This window comes from Synchiropus splendidus, chromosome 1 (genome assembly GCF_027744825.2).
Source record: "Synchiropus splendidus isolate RoL2022-P1 chromosome 1, RoL_Sspl_1.0, whole genome shotgun sequence".
Classification (NCBI taxonomy): Eukaryota; Metazoa; Chordata; class Actinopteri; order Syngnathiformes; family Callionymidae; genus Synchiropus; species Synchiropus splendidus.
The window spans coordinates 17,355,323-17,378,431 of NC_071334.1; the positions used below are offsets into that span (position 1 = coordinate 17,355,323).

General features: G+C 41.1%; 1 protein-coding gene across 1 annotated transcript in view; it reads right to left on the bottom strand.

Moving 5' to 3' along the window:
• Nucleotides 1-656: 656 nt before the first annotated feature.
• The window catches only part of prdm5 (PR domain containing 5), a 28,407-nt gene continuing 5,954 nt past the window's right edge, over nt 657-23,109 (bottom strand). Inside the window, exons 9-16 of the mRNA XM_053846349.1 lie at nt 21,348-21,432; nt 21,111-21,268; nt 20,333-20,426; nt 18,823-18,983; nt 16,038-16,131; nt 8,530-8,615; nt 3,472-3,576; nt 657-1,355 (exon numbers count right to left, since the gene is read on the bottom strand). Of these exons, the coding sequence (XP_053702324.1) occupies nt 1,191-1,355; nt 3,472-3,576; nt 8,530-8,615; nt 16,038-16,131; nt 18,823-18,983; nt 20,333-20,426; nt 21,111-21,268; nt 21,348-21,432 (948 nt within the window). The 3' untranslated portion in view covers nt 657-1,190. The remainder of the gene's footprint in view (nt 1,356-3,471; nt 3,577-8,529; nt 8,616-16,037; nt 16,132-18,822; nt 18,984-20,332; nt 20,427-21,110; nt 21,269-21,347; nt 21,433-23,109) is intronic.

Below are 23,109 nucleotides of genomic sequence, written 5' to 3' on the forward strand. Positions count from 1 at the left end.
TTCTTCATGCAATCCAATTCCAGTATTTTGAAACGATCAATGACCTCTGTGATCAATGACCAAATCTAGAATTAAAAACATACACAAGCAAATGGAAAAGTCTTCCCAAAAGACAGTACACAAAAACCTTTCATGGCTCAATGAATGGAGCCTGAACAACATCTCATTTGACAAGTTTTCCTGGGCGCTGAGAACATCCCACAGTTCTCCCATCACACATCGGATTCCCACAGAGCTCAATCCAGAGACACCAGAGTGGCTCAGCAGGGGTGGGACGTGAAAAACAGCCCACAGAGGAACCATCACAGAGCCTCTCTGGCGTTCAACTACACAGAGCAGCGAGTCAATGCTTTAAAAAAAAAAAAAAAACGTAATTAGCCTTCACTCCCTGGAGACCTCCGGGCCAAGAATAGAGGTTCAATTACCAACAAGCAAAGACTTTTGATCAACCCTGAAAGTGTTTTCACCCCCCTGACGTCAACAGCTCACAAACATAAAATCAGCTTGACATGATGAAAACATGGCACTCTAACGTGACACTTTACTGATCCAGGAAATACTTTTCAGTTAACACTAGTTTTTAAAAACTGACAACACGACGGCTGTTTGAGTTTAACAATCTGTATTGACAAAAAAAGATAAATTAAGGAAGCACTTTGAATTGTCACCACTACTGGGACTGAGCAACACAGATAGCACCGGTTATAATAAAATTATGAAACACAAATGACGAACATTAACACATTTTTTTTTCAAACTGGCTTGACTGAAAAGTTGACAACATTTTACATAGTTTCAAGTTTAAACAATTTAAACAAAAGCTGTTGTCCAGTGCGAGGATCTTGTTTCAAAGGGTTTCAGAACAAATGCTCAAACCAATGTGACGGACATGTCAACAGTAAAACAAGGCTGTTAATGTTACAGAAATGAAATTAACAGGCTTTATATGAATAGAGACATTAAATAGACTATAGAGGGAGGTATGGCTGGAACAGAACCAACAGTAACACTGATAGGAACACGCTCTTTTTCAACTCTTAAATGAATGTGACAGAACGCAGCTACACACTAATAGTACGTCCCCATATATTCTTTATATTACATATGTATATATTATGAGAACATATGCTATCAAACTGCCAGTGTGAGCTTCGACAGAGTGTGATATCAGATATTATTATTAGCCCACACTAGCTCTCAGTTTCGCCGTGGACGTTCTCCATGTGTACTTTGAGGTAGTCGTTCCTGGTGAACTTTTTGTGGCACAGCTGGCACTCTGCCATGGGCCGGTTTGGGTTATGCGTGAGCTTGTGCCTGCTCAGCATCTTCTTCAAACTGAACGAGAGGTCACACACCTGCGAAGCAGAGACACAGTAGGGTTTTAGCCAGCAGACATTCTTGGGAATCACACGCCGCCGATCCGCAGCAGTGGCAAGTGTGCGACTTTACATTGATCACAAATGAGCCATTTTACGCTCCACAAACGGCTCCATCATCCCCTAACAGTCATGCTAATCCAGCACTGGCCGGTGTTCAGTCGCAGCTCGACATGCGGCTTCAAGGATCACAGCACGATCCAGCGCTCTCCATCTGTGACTAAGCTACTGAACTGGATTGAGGAAAAAGCACTTACAGTACACATCTGTGGTCAACAAAAACATGTTTGTCTGGACTGCTGACAAGTTTGAATGGAATGGAAAAATATGTGTGACTATTATCACAAATTTTAGGAAAAGTCCCACAATGCAATGGGATTGCCTTTTTAGTTTTGGCCCCAGAGGGATTCATAGCTCTGGTTTCATAGGAAAAAGACCCAACTGAGTCCCAACACAAGCCAGCTATTGCTATTAAGTTCAATACTGTTTTTTCCATTGAGCTGAACTTTAAAATAATTTGATGGTATCACTCAAGTTCAAGTCTGACCTGTCGTGCTCTTTTATTTTCATTTGAAAACTTTGATATTGAATAGAAATGGCATTAAGCAGTCACAGAATAAATACTTTATAAATAATGTGATAACTATATTACACTTCATATTATTATAAGTAATACAATGATAACTATATCAAGCAATATCAATAATATACCAAAAGATTATGTTATTATCATTAAATGGACTAAATAAAAGGTTTTTTTTAAGAACTTAGTATTCTTTTTTTTCCCTGTAGAACTCAATCTGTTTGTTTTCTGTCCCTCAAGATGAACAGATTGATAGAAATAGATCAACGTCCATACACCAAATTAAAAATAAAGTCATATTTCTGTAGGTAGCACACACAACTTGCTAACATGTAAAAATGTGTTGTCGTCCATATCGTAGTCATCAGACTGCTCATATCCAGTACGTCTGGACATGCAGGCAGCGCAGCAGGTATCAATTAGACCAGACAAAAAATACAGCATATTTGGAAGTGGAGTTGAACTGTTCGTGATCCAGATGTTTCTATGTCACTGTTCTACTGTTATGACAGACGCAGCTTATAGAGCCGTGTAACTTCTCTGGGTTACATTTCTGCCTTCTGCAATACTTTTGTTCGTTTTGAAGATATTCTGCCCGAAATATAATCCACATGTAACGTCCATTATCTCTGATAGTAAAACAAAGAATCATTTAGATGGAAATGCATCTTCTGAAGCTGAGAAAAAAAAGGATCCAGATGATGTGGAGTTCGGAGGGAGACACCATGCTTCGCTGACATTGAATAAGACGCTGACTTTGCGGTTTAAACTTCACTGATCTTCCTGGAGACAAGCGCATATTTTCTGGTTCCAAGACGATGCCACAAAATCTGAAGTTTCTCGGATTGTCTATGCTTAAAATAAGAAACGGAGACTCAGGGATGGCTGACGGATTAGAAACACAACTATTTTTCAAATACTGGTCATGGATTTAAAAGACTCTGGAGTAATGTTGAAAAATAATTGCCCAGAATTATACTGTCAAGGGTAATAAAAGCAATATTATGATAATTGTGTGTGAAAGGCGACTTGCTGCCCAGATTCCACGTTCAGGACTTTGCACACCACAAGTAGTGGCACTGAATATGCGTCCTTATTTTATACACACATTAATGGTGAGGTAGAATTTCGCATATTCCTGACATACAGATGAGACTTTCCAAATAAAAAGGTGGAAATTTAAGGTCAGGCGCTCTGGTTCTAATTTGAAGAATCTGAAAGAAATGTGTTCCAAACAGGGACAAGGTCTTCTTTCACGTGTTGCCTCCCAAGTCTCTGAGAATGATTATTAGCGCTGGAGTATTATAAGCAGGGTAATTTCTGCCTCTGATCCTTTCAGTGTGTTTACTTGAGATCAGCCCACTGCGCCCCCACGGATCAAGATGACTATCTGAGCTCCACCGCATGAACTTCTTACCGCATATGGCCTCGTTCTAGGGCAGCATTCGAACAAAGGCTGGATCACGCAGACTTCAAGGTGCTGGTTAGAGGTGGTGGCACTTCAATACTCACATCACATTGGAAAGGCTTCTCCCCGGTGTGAGTCCTCATGTGTTCGTCCAGCCCACGCTTCTGACTGAAAGCTTTGTTGCACTCGCTGCACTTGTATGGCTTCTCCTGCAGGGGTACAAAGAGTCATCAGTAGAAGTTCCACCTGAACAGAAGGAAAAGAAGGCGAGTCACATGTTCACCTCAAGAGTTACCTCTAAAATACATGTTGACCTCAACAAAAGGTTCAATGAAAAAGGAAATATATCAGACTACTTAAAAAAATATTCATCCGAATGGAAACGTCTGAATGTGTCTTCAGAAAACAGATAACTTTTAATTCTAATTCTCAGTCTAGTGCAGACGTGGGCAAAATGCGGCCTGAGGGCCATATGCAGCCCTTTGCCTGTGTTTTTGCGGCCCTCACGATGTCAGACTAAAACTATACAACTTATAAGTCATCATTTTGTTGTCATTTTATAATCATATTTCTCTTTTAGGAAGTTTTTTTTTTTTTCATTTGTCATTTTAGTATTTTCCTGAAAATTCTTTGAAAGAAAATTCAAAAAATATATTTTGAAATAAATTGCCTTTTCATTTTTCGTCCATTGTTTTATTATGATTTCTATTCAAATAAGATGCATGTAAAATTATTTTTTATAGGCTTCATGTCATATTTACACTTCTTAATATCCTTGCATCCATTGAAGTTTTTTGGTTTTGTCACGTTGATGAAACAATAACTTCTCCTTATGTGATCAACACTTCCAATGGTGTCATGACCAAATTTAAAGATATGGGGGTGAAGTTAGTGAAGGGTCTTTGGTAACAGACAGCCATGAGCATTTCTGCTGTCCAAAGCAGCACATGGCAGGGACCCAAACATCGTCCACTGGCTTGACTTTCTTGTTTTCTGTTCATCATGGACCACATGGATGCTCTTTGATGTATGATATGAAGCATCAAACAAAACCACACTAGCCTTCGCTCTTCCTCGCTCATGAATTCATTTATTCAGTCCACCAGTCTTCAGTATCCTCTATTAATCCGAGTAGGGGAATGAAGTGATTTATCAGAATCACGTGTGGCTACTTTTTGAAATGGAAAGCTACATCATATTTTGTCATCACTTTAAACAAACTCTCTGACCAGTAACCAAACACAGCTCAGAGCAGCTTTTTATTCTGCTCCCACATTTTAGACTCATGGGCTTAAGTTGCAGATATAAATATGAAGTAGGTGAGTAAAGATTGAACAGGTGAAATTATCATATAAAAATAACTGTCTGACAAGATATTTTCTGTAAACTTAATGCTTCTCACTCAGATATGCTTTTTACACGCATTGCAGATTATTAAATCAATTCTCTCTTTAAACCTCAAAGAAACAGTGGTCAGCTCTGATAAAGGGGGTTGGGACACACAAAACACGCCAGTCATGCAGACGTCCCGGAAAAGGGATTCAGACATATTCCCTTTCACACACTGATATCCTCTCCCTGCACACTCCCCATGAGTTTATTAAGATACGAAGTGAAAGATTGCACGGCCAGCAACTGTAAGGAGGAAATGAGCGACACGGGGGCCATCAAAAACACATGGATGGTTCAAAAGAGTAAGAAAAACACGGGACAGGGGATCTCTTTGAACGTATATCAGAGCACAGGCACTCGGGGGCTGTCGGATATCACTCCTCTGACTCCACACCTCATCAGTTTACCAAAGAACATTTCCACTGCGCCTATTGGAGGTCAGCTTCACTGTCAGTCAAAGTAGCTCTATCGCTGTGGGTGTGTTTTTCTAAAAGCTACATGTGCCCAAGTGTGCAAGCTCAGCTGGACGGAGGGCCTTGGAAAAAAAAAAACGGTTTCTAAAAATGTAAGCTGATGAAGAAGATGGACAACAGATCAAATCCCAACACACATTCCTTAATCGAAGGTTGGTAAGCTGGTTTTGACAAGTCTGATAGCAAAAGCTTTATCCACCCAAAGCTTAGTTACCATGGGAGCGGGGTGAATGCAGGAAGTAAAGGTCCTGGGAAAAGCGCTATCACGTGGGCGGGGCACGGAGCACCCAGTGACATAAGATACAAAAGGAGGTAAAGATCAGGTTCACTGCATGTGCCAGAGTGAGCAGGAGCAAGTGTTCTCAAGGATTTACCAACGCAAGTGTGACCAAAGACATGGACCAACCAGTGTGTGTGCGCATGTATTAGAAGTTTATTAGAGCTAAGGTGAGATTACGTCAGAGCAAACCAACTACAGCCAAGTACGAATCCTAACCACTCGGCCACGAGCAACATTAGCTTGGCCGTATTCCCAAGTTACCAAGACTAAAGGGATCTTCATTGTTTTTTTTTTTTTTTGTCCTTACAAAGTCACGTTTTCCTTTTTTTTTATTGCTAGTTCTGAATGGAACAGTGCGCGTGCACCAGCAGAAGCCCTACAAGTGAACACTAAATCCTTTAAAACCTTAATTCCAAATGGAACTTCAGAACGCCACCAAAATGCTATCAGCTGTTCCTCGTCCCATTATCAACATTTCCTGAAAACAGCCACAAACATAACCTCCTTGAAGGCAATTAAAAACTCATTGGCATGTTGGTCGTGGTTCACTGATTATTAGGGATTATTATGTTTGGAAATAAAAAAAAGCTGTTTTTTTAATTCACCCTGAAACACTATAAGAAGAATTGTGGGGACTGGTCATTTTTACGTGCATTTTTGGGAAGAACCTGGCCCAGGGAAACTCTGTTATTCAGCTGTTTACAAACCACTATCACTCGAGGCAGACAAGTATTCGGGTGACTCAAGGTATCCGATATTTGGAGGGGAAATGCAGTGGTCAAAGGGCAGAGGCCAGACAGCACATGGACAGATTTAGTCGATGTGGTCTACCCCGAAATGCGTCGTGATGACCCTGGTAACATCAAACATCTGTACCTGTTGGCATTCAGTGTTCAGCAGCTGTTCACCTATCTGACCTACGACCTGGCCTTTTTGGACCAAGAATGACCGCTCTCTTCCTCTCTTTGAGAAATGGATTCATAAATTCAACAAGAATTTGCTTCATCCCACAAACATCTGTCCTATATTGTGAACTGTGATGCGCAATTCGAAGCTAATGTGACAGCATGAAGTCACGTGTTTGTGAAAGTGTTGTAATTTAGCACGATTTAATATGATCGTATAATAAAATATCATGACTCATGATTTTAAATAGAAAATAAACATGATCTCACTAATGAAATAGATCCAATAGTACAGTTAGTTTGACAAGAATAGCATCTCCATTACACACAGCGCACTTGTTGAGCTACGATATTCTCATTAATGTAAAGGAATTGGCAAAGTTACGAACACAATGTACCTCACAAAAACACAATGATCTACTTTGTTGTATGACATTATTCCCACGACTGCGATAATGAGATCTATCATTGGTCTATTTGCTTTGACGGATGTGTTGAGACAAAGCTGATGCTTCCGTTAGTCATGCGTAGTATGAAAGTGTGTCCTTCGGGTGACTTCAAGTCACAGGGGAAGTATGGGAGTGGAGCTAGTTCTACTCCACCCTTGAACTTGAATAAAAAAGATCTCGATGTATTCTGATTGAGTTCTCCCTGAGCATGAGCTGATCCATAAATGTTTCAACAACTGGTATGATGTGCAGGGAGGTGACACTTTTCCAGAAATAAGCAATATGTCATGGGAAAAAGACAAAAAAAACAATTTTTAAGTTCTTTTAACTCGGATAAGTGACACAATATTGCAGAAATAATACAATGAAGTCATTTTTTTGGGGGGGGATACAAAATATATTTAAAAAAAGATTATTAATAAAACTGCCAGAAAATATGAAAGAATGACAGAAATATATAGATACACGTCTTTTTTTTTTTGGGACCTACCTCCCATTTAATGCTGGAATATTTGCTTTACAAAGTCACACAACAGCCTTCAGTTCCAAGAACAAGCTGTGGTATTTTTGACATTAAAATTACACTACCAGTCACAGCCATTTACACTTGAGATCAAAATATTATTTAAAGCGCCCTACTATCCCAAATGTCAGCAGCTCAGATCAGTTACATGCACTTTTATTCGGTCTGTGGTAGAAACACTTCATCCATCTTGAGTTGCCTGTACATTAATATTGCACATTGGCTGCTTCAGCCAAATGACATTTTTTTTGCCTAACAGTGACTTCATTTGGCTCTGCTGTGCGTAACCGTATTTCTCTGTGAGCAAAGGCAGATCTGGAAACATTTGGAACCAAACATCAGTCAGTTTAATCAGCAGCTCAGCAGAAAATTATACCTGCCTGTTTCTACACAGAGATGTTGACCCGACCAGGATACCTCCATTATCAACACAACGGAACTACAGGGCGCCAGGCTCTGGACAGCATTAAAGGAGAACAAATCTTTGAAAAGAGCGGTGCTGACAGGACCCTACTGTCACACTTATAACTGTAGAAATCGGTGATGGAAATCTATGATGAAATATATATTAAGACTCATACATCAAATGTGACAACAGCACTTAGATCCAGATGCAGTGAAAGATCTCATGGAAAGTGTTGAAGAACCGAGGAGAATTCCGCTTTGCTGAGAAGTAACGCCGGGGAGTGAGGTTGTTTCACTCCAGCATATGACCGCATGACATCCACAAGTTTTTTCTTTCTCCACCCAGTGATTCATTACACATTAAATTATGCTTCCTAATGTGTGATGCAGCTAAAGTTGGAAAAAGCAACATTACCACAGGCAATATTTATTTAATGGAGCATCTGTTGTACCGCATACTTGAAGTTTAACTCACAAATTAAATGCTAAATAAATAATCACCTTTTAACAAGTCATTATACGCTGCATGCTGAGACACAATGAAAAAAGGTCGTTAAAATTGTAGATTGTAATATTTGTACAAAAAAATCTTTTTTTTTTTTTTGTAAATGTCAAAAGACAAAAATACTGAGAGGTACATTTTGGAATCAGCAGTAGGAAAACGTCAAGCATGCCATCATCTGGCTGTTGTTGTCACAATGAAAAAGGTTCCTTGGTTATGCAACAAATACTTACCCGAGTGTGAGTGCGGATGTGCATCTTCAGGCCGTCGTTCTTGCTGAAGGCTTTGTCACAGTAGGGACACTGATATGGACGTTCACCTGACGGAGACAAGTGCTGTCAGATAGGTTCACTTACACAGATCAGCCAAGGCTCCTCTTGTATACACTTCTGTGCCAGACTGGCTGAAACACAGCATCTTCCTGACCACCATCTTACAACATATAATTCTCTCGAACCCAGTCATTTGTGAGGCTTCACTATCCTCTTCCTGGTTAAAGTTTGCGCTGGCGAGAAGTCACTATCCGAGCCGGGACTGGCCGACAGTTTAGGAGCACATCTGAGGCAATGTGGCTTTACCCAGTTGGATGGAAACCAGTCCAGCCGAAATCCGACAGATCCTATCTGAGCGCTCTGCCATGATGACAAAGAGAAAGTGACGGGCTGTCAATCACCCTGGCCACTGACACATGGATGTATTTACCGCACACTGATGCTCAGCGCAGATAGCCGCACCATAGTCGATGACTATAAAAAGGATGTGAGGTAACCTATGGAACCACACTGAAATGATGGGTTCAGATAGTCAGACTGGAAAATGCCCAGAAGGAACGTGAGAGTCAGGGAAATGTTGCACAGCTGCTGTCTTTCAATGGAAACTTGTGAAAACTAAATTGATTTTTAAATAGAAATTATTTCAACAGTGCTAAATCTAGACTTAATCCTTGCCACACCTTCAGTCTGAAGTCCTTATAACAAGATAATCTGTCTTCCGTGACTTATTAAAGGGAGAGAAAGCAAGTAATCAATATGGGAGAAGTTAATTCGTGACAGGTATAAAGGTTAATGAACTATGTTTCTCAAATTCAGTGAAGTGTGTAGGCTTTTTCTGTCTTTCTGACACCAAGTGGTAAAGATTTAGAGAGGCTACAAACATCTAAACATTCTACAGTGAATGGAACATTTTTCATTCCTCACTCGCCAATCACTTCACATATTAGGTGGCGCTGTTCCAGGCTGGAGTCGTGCCTGGAATGGACTCCAGAACATTTGCAGCCACCCGTACCACATTTCAGAAGACTGTTCCAGCCACTGCAAATGGGAATGGAGCTTCATGTGCACAGAGGTGCAGTTGTGAGTCTTGTATTTGGAAAGTGATGCAATCTAGACTTGTTCTTATTGGGAGTGCTCAAGTGGCCAAAAATAAGAAGAGAAAGAGCAAAGATGAAGTCAAGCAAAGGTAGGTATGCCACTACTTGTACGCAAAAATGTATTCTCAAGAAAAAAACATGACATGACTAATGTGTGTTTCTGTTCAACTCACTCACTACACTTCCTATTTGTTGGAAGATGAACATTGCTCCTGAGTGTTAATAATATAACATAATTGTCTCAATTACAACCAGTCTGGCGATATGCTCGTTGATGTTACCTTCTACAATATAAATATTGTTTTTAAAAAATCCAAACACATTCTAAGCTGATTTTGAGCACCAGCAAAGGAGGTTTTCCAGAGAACCAAATCCACAACAGCTGTCAAGTGGTAGATATACAAGTTAGGCCTTAAAGCCACCATAAACTTCACACACGAGGCCTTTAGAGGCGCATGGGCAGGAAAGCTGTGACATGCAGTCATAAAATGTTTCACCCCGTGCATGTGCGGAAATGGTTAATGTGACCATTGTGAATTGATGCTCATATTGGAACAAACACAAGCCAGGTCAGGGTGTCGTCTCTAAATCCACTCCAGCGGAACTCTAGGAAACGTTTTGTTGACAAACAGGAAGATCTGAGACCCAAATGGGTTTGGAAAGCAACCCAGTGCCTTACGTAGCACTTGTGGTATCGGGTTAAGTCTCAGTGTCAGCCGTAATGAGTCCTGGGAAAGACATTACAGTGCTATTAGCACCAGAGCCGGGTACCAGTGTACTCTTGGATCACAGCCCTCCAAGCAGCTGGCTATTGTCACTGCCCAGCAGCCCTGAGATCCTTCCAATAAATAAACCTTGCTGGCTGGACACAAGCGTCTTGGATGAGTTTTAAAATGTTGGCCTGCGATAAAATCACTTGCTAAAAGACGTTTATTTCAAATGAAGCTATGCCCTTCACAACAGTTCTACTTAAACCAATAAAATAGAGACAGGTAATAAACAAATTTGGTGTCTGTAATTCAAGCAGGAGGATTGGGGTGTGCTCTGCCTGGTGTTACAGTAACAAGAAACCTTCCACTTATTCTCCAGATTGAGCCAGATTGTTTGGGGATTAGGTGGGGTGGCTGCACCACTGAGCCCGGGCTTTATGTGTGTGGAGATGGTAACTGATTTAGCATGTGCTGTAACAGTACACCATCTCTTTGACCCCGGGTGTCTCTCGAGCCCCCTGCTGCGGCCCTCACACTCCTTGTCTGCTAATCGATCCGCTTGGCATCCCCTGTGTGTTGTATATGTGAGCATACAGCCCAGTGTCTGGTTAGCAGATGGTTGAGCTTTGTCGTTTGCCTGCCGCACGGTGTTCATGTTATGGAGAACGCTTTGTAGCTTCAGGGCTCTGGATCTGAAAGGCATTAGTGCTGTCTGTCAGAAATTAATTCCTGGCTTCCTCCAGTTCAGCCAGTCAGTGGCCCTCCACTGTCCTTCTCACTGGCCCGTGTCACATGCCGACAGGGGCCACGGCGTAATGTGATATCAGCGTGTTGAAGATGATAAGAGATTGCCTTTGATGAGCAGTAAAAAAAATCCTGCCGACTTCTACACTTGACCTTCCCATTACAGTCAGGGCCTCCGCAGATTTCTCCACTTCCTTAAACACGTCTCTTAAACTTGCACAGGAAGATGCCAGAGTCAGAGCTGTGCAGTCCCACGCAGTGCACAATCGGACCATCACACATAAGGGAAGAAGCCATTTTAGGAATTGAGTTCAAGCATGCAATAACTTATGTCTACGCTAGAAAAGTCATACAGGGAAACCCTCATTTAATATGACGACACTGAAGACAAACAAATCATCCATGTGCAGTTGTGTCAGTGATTGCTGACTTCTCCCAGATGTCTATTTCTTCGGGAGATTTATACAAACAATTAGAAAGAAAATTCCCATTTAGTTGGATACAAAGAGAAGAGATGTGTTTTCAGGCATTACATCGAATACAACCATATTAGTTTTAAAATGTATTGCAAACTGAAAAACTGAAAAGTTCCCTGATAACAAGGAGCTGAGGCTCTCACATCATCTGCCACAATGAAACCTCTATTTCCTTCATCGAAACCAGTGAGGGAAAGGGTTGTTTCATGACATCAACTTTTCAGGCTTTAAAGTGTCAGCAATTCTCTGGAGTTAAAATAGAAAAGCACAAGTACAGAGAGGTCAAATCCGACGAGTCGATTATGGAGCAAAAGTTCCGACCTCGAGAGTCTATCCTCTGTCTTTTTCTTTATATTGACATGGAAATGGTTTTGATAGAGTAAAATAAAAGTAACAGTGCATACAGAACTAAAGTCATAATTCACTGACTTGACAAATTTGGGTTGGGTTGAATTTACAAGCTGTCTGGGGGTAAAATGAATTAGCAACAGATTCCAGTCTCTTTCTCAAGGGTTAAAATACGGATTTGTTTGCATTAGGTCAGCAGGAACCTGTTTATTTGCCTCTAAAGGTGAGAGCCAAAAGTAGAACTTGCCTCTGGCTCCTCGTGTTACGCATTGTATAATGCCAGAAAAGGCCAACCCTGATGATGTAATCGATCATTGTTCCAATTAGCTTGGGAACAACAAATCTCTAGCAGAACGTGTGTGTCACAACCTGAGGCTATGGATTTAAAAAGACAAGAGTATTTACAAGGAAGAGAGCCTTTAACAAAAGATCCTTGTGTTGCTTCATGGAAAATACACGAGCGTCCAGTTTTGTAGGGTTTTGAACATCTGTCTTGAGCTTGCTGATACTTAATACAGCCACAAATCTGTGTTATCACTCTGAAATGCTTAAAACCATGGTGAGACATCCACCACTATGTCAGTACTAAAGCTGAGTAGGTTTGTTATCCTAAGGTTTTTGTCGATTGTCAAAATTTGGAAGTAGACAGAGCCACCAAAACAGCACCATTCATAGGCCTGCACAGTATGTTCAACCATCGTGGCAGTGAAACCAAGACGTAAAAGAGCCAAAGAAAAGTGAGCCGACCAATAAATGGGGAGCTCATTGCACCAATTGGGAGGCAAGATAGCAAACAGTCATGAATTCCTTGAGGGTATTATGGGTGTCCTGGTCTGCTCGTAGCTCAGTAGACACCTGCTGCTACCTTTCACGTCTATCAATAAGGTCTTCTTCAATAACTAGATTCCTGAACAGTAGAAAATACCTTTGAGAATCCACGTTAGCATTGAAGTGAATTGCCTAACTTAAGTTCAAACACTCACGAGATCTCTGTCGATTACATGGAGCTGAAGGGGGAAGCCGCACGTCTGAATACTCACATATAAAACACTTAAAAGACCCATACAGTATTGTGCCATCAATCAATTTCCTGCATGAAGTTATATGATTTAAAACAGTTGAGTTGAGGGACACCCTGGAAAGGCAGTTGACCACAGCACCAAAGTCAAACAGCCACTGGGTGACTCAGAGGATATGCAAGGTAACGGCAATGCGGAAAGGAAAACTGCAGACACCAGATGGTCCACATGCGTCTGAAAGCAACTTAGTTTGGGAGATATAAAAATAATAAGATACAGTATTCATGTCACCGGGTAATACATTCCTATATGAATTGAAATGTTTTTATACTCTGAAGTGTTTTTCATGACAATGAATTATTCATTACGTCGCTGTACATCAGCCAGACTAATATTAGTGTAGAAGTGTGACATCATCTGTGACGTCAATAACAACACTGAGGCTACAAATTCTCCCTGGCATGAAACGGTTGATGATCCCACCATGGTGAGTGACCACATCATGGCACGCTTGTTGGGAAAATCCACCCTTACCGAGCAATAATTTAAAGAAGTGCACATTTGGAGCGTGACAGGGCCAAGAAGAACAACGATCAAAACATCCATCATGACTTCTGAGTTCCACAACATCTTGAGCTCCCAGGCAGGGGCGATCTTTTTGACAGCTCAAATTTAATGGCTTGTTGGTGATCTCATAAAGACTCTTCTGTGCAACGCAGCCAGCCGCTCTGGCATGACAACTAATTTGTTTGAGCTCCACATGATCAAACTAAATTAAAATGAAGCCAAGCCAAATATACAGTACACGTCCCACAAGATACTTCCAGATTCATGTTCCAAATTTTGTTTAATCCATCCTCACCTCAGCCCACTCCCTCATAATGCTCCTCAGTGTCTGATGGTAATCGGAGAGGGAAAGGAAATCTCAGGGGTATCTTTGCTAAGCCCACTGTGTTTAGCAGGTAAATAATCAATGCTGACTTGTTCCTGCGAAGCAGGAAGACAAACAAGATCGAGATTTACTGGCTCCTTTCCAAAGGAGCAGCAGATTTAAAGGTCTTTACCTCAGCTGGTGGCCTTCTTTAAGACAGCCGAAAGTGAACAACTACACATTTTAAGATTCGACTTACATTTACAAGGCTTTTGTGATTGACGGTTATTCAGAAAATGCTCTGGAACAAGATAAGCAATATTTTTAGAGGAAATCTTCCTCAGTAGCCCCACAGGCTTGTTTTTTCCCATTGCACAGGAACACAACAAACAAAAATCCTGTTCTATAGAATGAGGGGGACAGATTTACAGCCAGTCAGGGTCAAGGGTCATCTGGCTGGATGCTTTCTGGGAGTAGGCTTTTCACTCTTTATTCCCTCCTTTCTTTAAGGTGTCCGCTCAGCTCCCACCCCTCCCCCAGCATTCCTTCCTTTTGTTTATTCTATATAAATACAATCCGAACGGGACATGGCCCACACTGGTTTACATTCTCTCTGTCTGTGAGTTTGTCCTTCACACATACACATGCCTGAAAACACAGTTATACACACAAGCAACAACAAAAGAGGCTGTTGACAAAGTGTGGAAGTGTTGTCCAAGGGCCATATCACAACCACCCCGGCTGAATTGCTCCTCAAACAGAAAAATACAAGTTGCATTGTAGAACAATTCTCAAAATAATTCGGGAATGCTTTTGCGAGCACGATGAATGAAGATCAAGCAGAAACAAAGATTAACAAGTTTGTTTGTATTTCAGATTTAGGAACAACAAAAACAAGGTAGCGAGCTAAACATCTGACGCTACTTACAGATAATAGGCATCAGTTTAGGGAGAGTTTTGTCTCCACCAAGAGCAAATCCAGGAAGCTATCGTAAGCCCAGTTATTTTCAGTAGCACAGAAAATTAAGATACTCACCTGCACGCAATTGAAATACATATATCAGCGCTTTAGCCGAGAGCGAGAAGGAAATTAAGAAAAACAGACCGGAGGTGGGACGTCCACACACCTGCCGACTGCCAAAATAAAATTTATTTAAAATTTATTTCAGCTTGGTCAGCAAGCAGGTAGGACAACCAATTCGATCTATGGTGGTGTGCAGTGGGAAAAAAGTATGTCTCATAAAAGAGGGACTCATGGGAAAGGGAAAATATTTGCGATAGTTAAAATAGTATCTTACTTGAAACATGTAATATGCCTGTGTCACAGATGCTTTTATAGTAGACTAATCCTATGTAATACCCATTATTATTATCACCATCCCCACCACTGGAGAGAAGTCACTTTTGCTAATAGTTTTTGACCCACTTCTCAAGACATAATGATGCCCTTGGCCTTGCATCACCACCGTACAGGCAAGTAGAAAATTTGAGAAAAGGGAGTGTGAGAGTGTGGAGGTGCACTTGCTTATGCTGCCTTAGGGGAACCGTTTCTTGACAAAACTCTATCCTTGTGAGGACTTTATGCCTTCCTAGGGACCATTTGGCTGGACGAAACAAGGTTAACTTGTTCCGTCATCAAAATAAGTAGGTCATTATAATTAGGTTTAAGTTTGGTTAAGCGTCCTGGTTAAGGTTAGCCATTTGCGTTGGATAGGCAGGGGAAAGCATTATCTCACAATGTCCCCACAAGGATAGCTGTATGTGTGTGTGCGTGTGTGTGTGCATGTGTGGTCATGCCAACTCCCTGCACCAGTTGGTTAGGAAACACACAGGAATGTGTAGTTTTCCAGTTGAAGGCAGTTTAATGAACATGCTGAGCTCAATCTTTGTGGCAATGCGACAAAGCGACACTATGTAAATTATTTTCCACGTTTCACATATTGAATTCAGAAAGTGGCAGCCCAATAACACGAGGTGTGGGTGAGCAGAACACATCACATTATTGCCATGTACAGAAAGGGGTCACAACGATTTCGAAGACTCTCTTCACCCTCTGAATTCAAGTCAAACCAAAAAACTGCACATCTTCTCGCTGAACATAAATTCTGGAATTCTACAAATGTGTTTCAAGACCACCAGGAGCAGACAGTGATGGATTTGGCAGATGACTGACTCTAAATACTGAGCTGTGGAAGACCACTGACCTGTGTGGCTGCGGATGTGGACCCTTAGTGTGCCATTGCTGGCAAACTTTTGTCCACAATACGGGCAGATCTTCTCTTTCTCCCCAGTGTGTGTCTGGAACATGATAAAAAAGGAGATACATATGGATGCTGTTAGCAAAAACATTTGTAGCTTTCATTCACACATCCGCACGACATTACCAAGGTAAATGTGATATTCTGTTTTTGTTGGACTTTACTGTCTGCACACAGCTGTCTAATAGTTAAAGCCATATTTCTGAAAATAACTGGAGATAAAATTACTGTGACTGGACAGACAAGCACGGAGCACAAACGGACTGTGTGCATTCATATCCTTGATTTCCCAGACTACATTTAGCGGAGTGGATATGTCAGGACTGCATGTTGGAAAGAAAGAAAAAAACTCCACTCCCCTTCATCTCCTTCTTCCCCCCCATTTTTCGTTTGTTTGATTCCTCTCATGACCAGGCGTGAATTCCCGAGAATAATCGTGAGTACGAAAGGCCCAAACTCAGAGCGACAGTTTCAACAGCAGTACAACAATACAGGAACACCTCCTCTGTGGGCCCCCATCCTTTCCTTCATCACCCCACTGCGTCCCCCTCGGGTGTTTTGTTACAAAGGCCCGAGCCTAACACACACATATGTACACACGCATCCATTCATCCCAAACACATGCACACAAAAAGAAAAATGGAATTGCATAGTGTAGCACCCACACACGTACTTATTTGAACATGTTAGCAAAGGTGCAAACAAATCCACAAACATACCTCTGAAGGACATTTGCTAAATAATCATAAAATATCGACATAAATAAAAAGGAGGAAAATAATTCTTACAAACACAACAACGTCAATCCATGCCTCTCGACACACGCATGACGGCTCATACACTGTAAGAACATGTGTCCCAGGTGATACCGTGTTTCGGTTTGCAGCAGTGGAAATGAAAACAGAGCAACTCGGTACAGGGGAACTTTTCACGTGGGAACATCAGAATCAAAATGATCAGCGTGGGACTAACCGGTAGTTGTCGGCAATTATGAAATGACTTGACTTGATTTCATACGTGCAGCTGTGACAATTTGGGGACCCACCCTATAATTTCTATTGATATACTCATACTTGGCCGCCCAACTCTCACAAAGACAGGCAAACTATGTTCATAACACATGGTACGTGCACACACACGCTGACACGCCGACATAACAAGTCATTTTCTACAGCACAACAATACAACTAGAAACAGAAACAGATTAATATTCCTCACACTTTCTGTATATACAGAGAATGAATAGTGAACATAATCGATAGGTGTCATTTGAAAAAAAATGGAAAACAGTCCAGAAGCTTGGGAAATCCTACGTGAGTATTTGTATGCGAGTCGAAGTGATAAAAGCAAAGCTAAAGCCACTCAGCATTTCTTAAGAAGACTGACTTTAATCAAACATGACTGTGATCGATAACAGTGAGTATTTGGGTGCAGAGTTCACCAAATATCAACAAGTGTAAATGGTGGGGGGGGGGGGCTGTGAAGTGTAAATATGGCCAGTAGGTTGTCGGATCCTCCGTGACCCGACTTTGATCAAGGCCAGATCTCCCAGCAGTCACTACGCAGTAAGGCGGCTCATATGCCTGTCTACTGCCGCACTCTTCTGAGACAACCACCGAGGGTTTCCTTTTACCTCATGCCAAGAGGCTGCTTGGTTTCAATCTTGATCCATAACCATTCCGGACACTGTCAGACTGACGGCTCATAATCGACAGTGGGATCTGTTTAGGGCTTTGAAACCCTGCGGCGCTAATGGACAAACTGCCATTTTTAATCAACACAGAAAATGATTCCAAAATATTAATGGGCAGCAGTGATCTGGAAGGGTGTTTGAGTCCGGTCACTTTCAGCATATGAAGAGCAGGGAAACCTGACGTAGTAAATAGACACATTTCATTTGACTCAGCATCATTGAATTTTCTTATGTTTGAATTGATATTTGAGATGACAGACTGAGCAGACCTCTTTCTATCATTCGACTACAGAGGGACAATGAAAAACATTATATCGCAAACAAATCAAAAATGACTTGTCAAACAATCGTACCAGTTACCATAGTTAGTTAATTACTTCACTTCCCTGAAGCCCCGGGTACAAGTGGCATCATCTCTCACAGAATATCGCTGCAGTTTGCTGCAAATGTTTTACCTTCCATTCCCTGGCATTTGAAGATCTTGGACGAGATGATCAGAATAGTTTCATGCAGAGCCAGAGTTATATTCACGCAAAAGACAATTCCACTCTTCAATTTTTCATTGAATTCCACATGTTGACATTTGTCGGGGCTTAAACACTACAATCTTAATATTTGCATGCAGTTATTTCTCAAGTTTAAATTTGGAACAAATTTAGTTTGGCGTCCACAATCTATTTTTTAAAGCTCTTCTAAGGCACATGAAAGAACATGGGTTGCCAGATTCGGACTCCAACCTTAAAGTTTAACACGTATGCTTAACACAGTCCTGTTTTTGACTGAATTACTGTGATTTTGAATGCAATATTTGGAGAAAAAAAAAACATTTCAGCTGCTGTGTAATCAGACAGACAAACACATCCCCCTTAAAGACCAACTGTCAACTGTCTGTTCCTGACAAAACAGTCAAAGCAATTTCCCAAATGTTTGGTCTCTGTAGCAAAAAAGGAGAAACCATTTCAGCTGAACTGTGGAAAATAACTGTCTGAAATCACTGTCTAAGATTGGGGCCGTCTCGTTCAAGGGCTATTCATTTACCTTCTTATGGCTCTTGAGGACTGACGGTGTGACAAAAGCCTTCTCACACAAGTCGCACTTGTACTTTTTGTGTCCGTCGTGCACCACCTGGATGTGGACATTGAGTGTGTCCTTCCTCTTGAAGGTGGAATCGCACTGGTCACACTTGAATGTCCTCTCACCTGTTGCAAGGATAGCGGTGTATGAACATTTGTCTGAGCTTCCAGCTGCTTATTGTGTCTCTAAACGCACAGTCATCATGCACAGCAAGAGGGGACCCAATTTCTCCAAGGCAATTGTTTGGGCAAGTTACTACAAAGAGTGGTGTTTCATTGCACAAGACGAACCCAAACAATGGTCCTCAGAACCGTCTGGTAATGTTTTTTTTTTGTTTTTTTCTTTTTTAACCACTCAACAAAAGTTGTCTTTTATTATGCATCTGTGGCAGAATCCATCCCACGGGGAAGAGTAAGACAAACTGCTCTGCCATATGGCTCATCTGAACATCAAATAGCTCAGTTAAAGTGCAAAAAAATGTCCCCGTTATTACTCATCATCATGAAAAGAACGGAAACAGCAGATATGCAGGACTGAAAAAAAGAGCAATGGGACTTAAAACCATCTGTCGTTAAAAAACCTCAAGAATTATTCTTGTCTGAATCCTGCTTTTATACAACAATGTCTTCCTGGGAACTATTTGTCTTTCAGACAACACTGAAAAATGGGCCGGGGGGAAAAGTCTGTGAACGTTTGGGAGCCAGAAATAAATATAATTAATGTTGAAGGATATCGAAAACTATTGTCTGAAACCTTAGGACTATCCTTGACAAAGAAAAAACTATTACAGGAATAGATCTTATACGGACTGCCACTGATGGAGTTGGTGCTTCACCAACTTTGTCTACAAACTGAGGTGGAGTCACATGTTGCAACATTTGGCATCCACCAAAGTTAGGGCTCAGAGTTTTAATATCATTTTGCCATTATACCTTTATAAATTTGTTAGTCTGTATTATATTTGTTATCATGCATACTGTTTCTCCATTTACACTCGTGGTGGTACACAACATCCATACTCATCCCAGGGATGACACGCAATACTTGTCCTGATATTGTATTGCCTGTCTCCTGAGACGGTAGCAGGAAATGCCGGTAGCTTTATTATCTCTTTGTTATCTTTCTTAAATCAGGGACAAGAGTCACATCCTGCCAAGGTCTGACTGGGGCTCAGCTATCTGGGAGAGAAATGGTGTCCAGCCAAAATAATGAGGGGACAACAAGTCAGTCTCGGCTGTATGCGTTTTTTTTACAGCAAAGTCTTCAGAGATTACCTTCATAACAGATTAAGAGGGTAAATGGTTTTTAAATGATTTAAAATAATTATTAAAAAAATGAATAATGTTAAGTTTAACCGTACCTGTACGATTGCTCCAAAAATGGTGCAAACAACAAAAGTGGAATGTTGCAACTGCATCGAAATCAAGGAAAGAAATCCTGTTTGCTGCAATGAACTAGACATGCAAATACTTACTATTGTGAATGAGTAGGTGGCGCTGCAGAGAGAAGGGCGTTCGGAACAGGGCTTTGCACTCGTCACACTGGAAGGGTCTTTCCTCCGAGTGAGTCTGGCGAGGGGAGAATCAGTGTTTACAGAGCATGCCAGCAGTGGCCTCCTGTAGCGTGGTTCCAAATGAAGCTTCTTAAAGTGACGTGAGGGATCATGCAGGAGGCTCCATAGCCGATTTAGTCTGTTGACTTGATGAAGACAAGCAGCTCAAGGGGCTTTGGGTTCAAAGTGCTTCTGTTTTTCTGCCCTCCCTCCCCTCTGCCTCCAATCTATCTGTCTGAGTGACACCTCAATCCCCAAAGTAAACAAGAGGACCCTCAAGAGTGGAGGGAGCTCGGGACCTCACAGATTATAGCCACCAAGGAGACCCTGATTGAAGACAGCCCCAATTTCAGTAATCCACATTTAACAGTGGCTTCACTCTATAGACTCTGTAGAGCTACAACGTTAACTATATCAATGGGGTTAGATATCAAAACTGTTGCCAATATTATTGACAAAAACCTCTGTTGCTAGAATGGATTCATATTAATGGGGGTCGGCCTTTTTCTTGCAGATACCTGGCCGGGCTGCAGCAGCATTTTAAGACTAGGAAAAGAACCATTAGTGAGTTTGATCTGGAGTAAGTTAAGGAATTCCAGGTCCCATCCGTGAATAATTTTGGTGCAGTTGCAGTGGAACGTTTGGAAATGTGGTCTGCTATTATGACCAGCGGTTCAGATCTCAAATGAATCCTTCTCACCTTCTTGTGATTTTTGTAGACGTTGCGATGAGCGAACTCCTTACTGCACAGTTTGCACTTGTAAGGTTTGTCCTCACTGTGGATGATCTTATGAGCCGTCACCTGGTCCAGGCGTTTGAATGAGCGATTGCAGATCTCGCAGGTGTACGGCCGCTTCTCTGGATGATTATAAAGAACCCAGGGGAGCATATGAAGAACTCTGGAAGGAATCTGCACTTCACGATCCTTTTGTCTCACCTGAGTGAGTGATCATGTGGCGTTTGAGCTGATTGGTGGAGATGAACTTCTTGTCGCACGCATGGCAGTCAAATACTTCATGTATCTGCAAAAAAAAAAAACATGACAATGTCATTGTTCGAAACTTACTGGAAAGCTTCAGTAAGAAGTCAGTGATGATCAACAGAAGTTAATTTGTGGCGATCCAGCGAAGCAATTAAAGTGATAGAAAGACTCAATTCTTCCCTGACTCCAATAATTGCCTATTCAACAGCTCCCTTGTGAGCGCGCTACAATAGCATGTGCTAATGTAAAACTGCTGCTCTTCGCGCCGCTAATGCAAAAGCTGCTTCTTCTCACTGATAATAATGGGAGTTTAAGCTGCTTTGTCACTATGGAAAGTTTAACTACTTCCTTATCCTTAAAGACTTGGACTAATGTGGAAAGACATCTGATAGCATTTGACAGGAAGAGTTCCATCATTATGAAGAAGAATCAAAGAAAGAGCTGCCAGACAGACACACAAAAATGTCACAGTAATATTACACACTTCTATTTTTAGAATAGCCTGCAGGTCTGACACTGGAGAGGGCTGACACTGAAAGGTGAAGTGGGCTGAGTGACGATCAGGAATCATCTTAGGAAACATCGTAGCGGTGGACGATAAACAATACATTGAAATAGCAGTTGTTTTGGAATCATTGATGGACGTTTACTATTTACAAAATAAATTGGATGCATATTTACCCGAGGGTGCTGTGATTTTTTGTTTTTCTCTATCCATACTCCAAAAGTTATTTATATTTTACTTTTTTTCAACCTTCTGTTGAGTGAATGACAATGGAAATACGCACGCAACAATACAATTAGATGAAATGTCCAGCCTAATGTGCACTTACTACATAGCTCGTAACCTAGATTACTCCTGATCTGGATTACACTACCGCAACATTTAACAGGTCAAAAGAGCACCATTTAGCGAGGTCCACATAATCTGCATTGCCAAGCAGCTAGTAACTTTTACATGAAAAATTAGCAGTAGACAAAAAGAGGTAATGAAAAATAAGAACCAGATGTAGTCGTTGGGATGGGTGTGTACACAAAAAAACATTCTTGTTAAAACTCTTTTTTTATTAGCATTAATGCTGCCACATATTTCTGAACTAAACCACCATGATAAAACAAGACTTGAGGTATTTGCTGTAGTAAAAAATACAATGACTTTCATGCATACTGCCAAACATGTGCTTCATTAAATATCAGTGATGATGAGTGTTTCCTTATTTTTTATCAACACCGGTTGGAGCAGTTGGCTTGTTCTCACACACATTTTGTCTTTTAAAGTACATTCAACAGGAGAGTGACAAACTGCAGGTCAAAGATGTCAATGACTATTTTAGATTCTGGGTCATCTTCCTGTGTCCCTGATGAGAGCATTATTAGTTGCATTATTAGTACATTCATAACACTCCATAATGTATTTATAATGCTTGAAAGATGATGGCATGCATGTTCACTCTCATGTATATGTGTTACTTATGACTAGGTTTACGAGTAGCACATTACAAGTGGTGGACTTCTGGCTACACAAGAACCCCTAACCACAACCCTAGCAGAACCACACTCTATAACATCATAACAAATGAAACTATTCTCTCAAACTGTGCAACTTTTAATACTTAAGAAACCTTGCTATAAGATGCTACACATGATTAGAAACACAACATTTTCTATAAAGACTGCATCAGGAATGTATGGAGTGTAACAATATGAAGTGTGAGCT